We start from the raw sequence: 1,815 nt of genomic DNA on the forward strand, positions 1-1,815 counted from the left end.
GATTCAGAAACATCTATAAGGACAAACGAGACACTGAGAGAAAAGAGTGCTGCTGCCATCATACAAACAGGGGGAGGGGTTTTATTGCTGGATTTAGGCCTAAGTGGCTATTTCCAAGGGCACTGAGGTAAGGAAGGATGATGGACACGGTGATGGGAGGGCGGAGGTGTGAGCTGAGAATGACACGAAACAGAGAAGCCACTCTTATAGGCTGCGAGCTTAACATTCAAATTGACATTGACATTTTAACCTATCTATGTAGCCTAACAGGTCAACGATACTAACCCGGTATAGTTTTTCCAAAGGGGTTACAGGTTATATTCACCTCCCCTAACCCCACTCCTCCCTGAGCTGGGATGGATGGGGTGGTGGGAGGTGCTGGGGGGTCTGGGGGTGACAGCATCCCCAGGCGTAACAGAGGAGACTCGAAGCGTCACAGTAAGGGCAGTGTGCCCTCTCCGGGGTACAGACTGTCCCAGGCCTCCCTGGAGGGAGAGAAGGGCTCCGTCTGCACTGACAGCTCTGCCTCAGGTGGGGGGCGTCGCCGCCTCTCCATCATGAGCTCCTCCACCAGGGACGGCCTCCCCTTCCGCTCAGCTGGGACCCCCACCCCCCCGGTGCCGCTGCCCTCCTCCGCCCAGCCTCAGCCACGCTCCGTGGGCTTTGCCTCGTCCCGCGCCGCCCTCGCCTCCACCTCCTCCACTGGAACCGGCGTGGTGGTGGTGGCTACCGGCCCGGAGACCACCGCCACCACGGCCTGCAACACTACAGCGGGGACCCCCGAGATGGGGGGTCTGTCCGGGATGGGTGGCTTTGGGATGGGGCTGGACGGGGAGGATTACAGCTACTCCAACCAGAGCACCTTCATCCAGAGGCAGTTTGGGGCCATGCTTCAGCCGGGAGTCAACAAGTTCAGCCTGCGTATGTTTGGCTCGCACAAAGCTGTGGCACTGGAGCAGGAAAGACTGAAATCAGCTGGGGTGTGGATCATACACCCCTACAGTGACTTCAGGTATGGAGCCATACACACACGCAAATTGATTTGTACCAAATTGTAGGGAATAAAGGACACATACCACTCATTCTTTCTCAGTTCAAGTATGGATAAAAGTGCTGCACACTCAAACAATCACTTGAATAGTGATGACAAACACTTCAGGATGAGAGGGGAGGCAGAGGGAGTGATGACAAATACCTCAGGATGAGAGGGGAGGCAGAGGGGAAGAGAAACAGATCAGGCATTCAGCAGCCTCATCAGTTGCTACTACAGGAAAATGAAAAGGTGGAGAACCGGGGAGGTGAGAAAGACTTGCAGCTAAAATGTGCTGAAGACACAAAATAGCCAAAATGGAGCAACAGAGTAGAGTACGAAAAGCGAAGTAAGGGTTAGAGAAGAGAGGCGGAATGCACCGGGAGACGAGTCCTGGAGAAAAGTAAACAGAGGAGGGTAAAGGGAAGAATGTGTGTTAGAGGAGTGCAGTGGCTGAACAGTCCTCGGGGCATGAGGTGTTGATGCACATGAAGCAAGTTGTCTAGTGTGGACACCAAGCAGCTATGACGGCCCATTGATAGCTAATAGAGACATGGGGAAAATAGTGAGAGGGGAAAGGGTCTTGAAGCAAACAGTGAGAGAGACAGATTGTGGCCTTTTGTCGCCACAAAAGGCAGAGGGAGGATGGGAGGTGAATGGCAATTAGGAGGACAGAGTCAGTTTGACTGATCAGGGAGTGACAGAAGCCTTCTATGTCAATTAAGTAAAATGTTAAGTTTTCCTGTGAACAGTGGATGAACCCAGCACAGCACTCCCTGCTGGTG

At 53.4% G+C, this 1,815-nt stretch overlaps 1 protein-coding gene across 1 annotated transcript in view; it reads left to right on the top strand.

Moving 5' to 3' along the window:
- Window positions 1-356: 356 nt before the first annotated feature.
- LOC310773856 (uncharacterized protein) overlaps window positions 357-1,815 on the top strand; it is a gene marked incomplete at both ends in the record, with an annotated part of 46,074 nt that continues 44,615 nt past the window's right edge. The window contains one exon of the mRNA XM_083633842.1: window positions 357-1,012. Within this exon, the coding sequence (XP_083489968.1) occupies window positions 357-1,012 (656 nt within the window). The remainder of the gene's footprint in view (window positions 1,013-1,815) is intronic.

Source organism: Poromitra crassiceps, assembly GCF_964638095.1.
Source record: "Poromitra crassiceps genome assembly, chromosome: 1".
Taxonomy (NCBI): Eukaryota; Metazoa; Chordata; class Actinopteri; order Beryciformes; family Melamphaidae; genus Poromitra; species Poromitra crassiceps.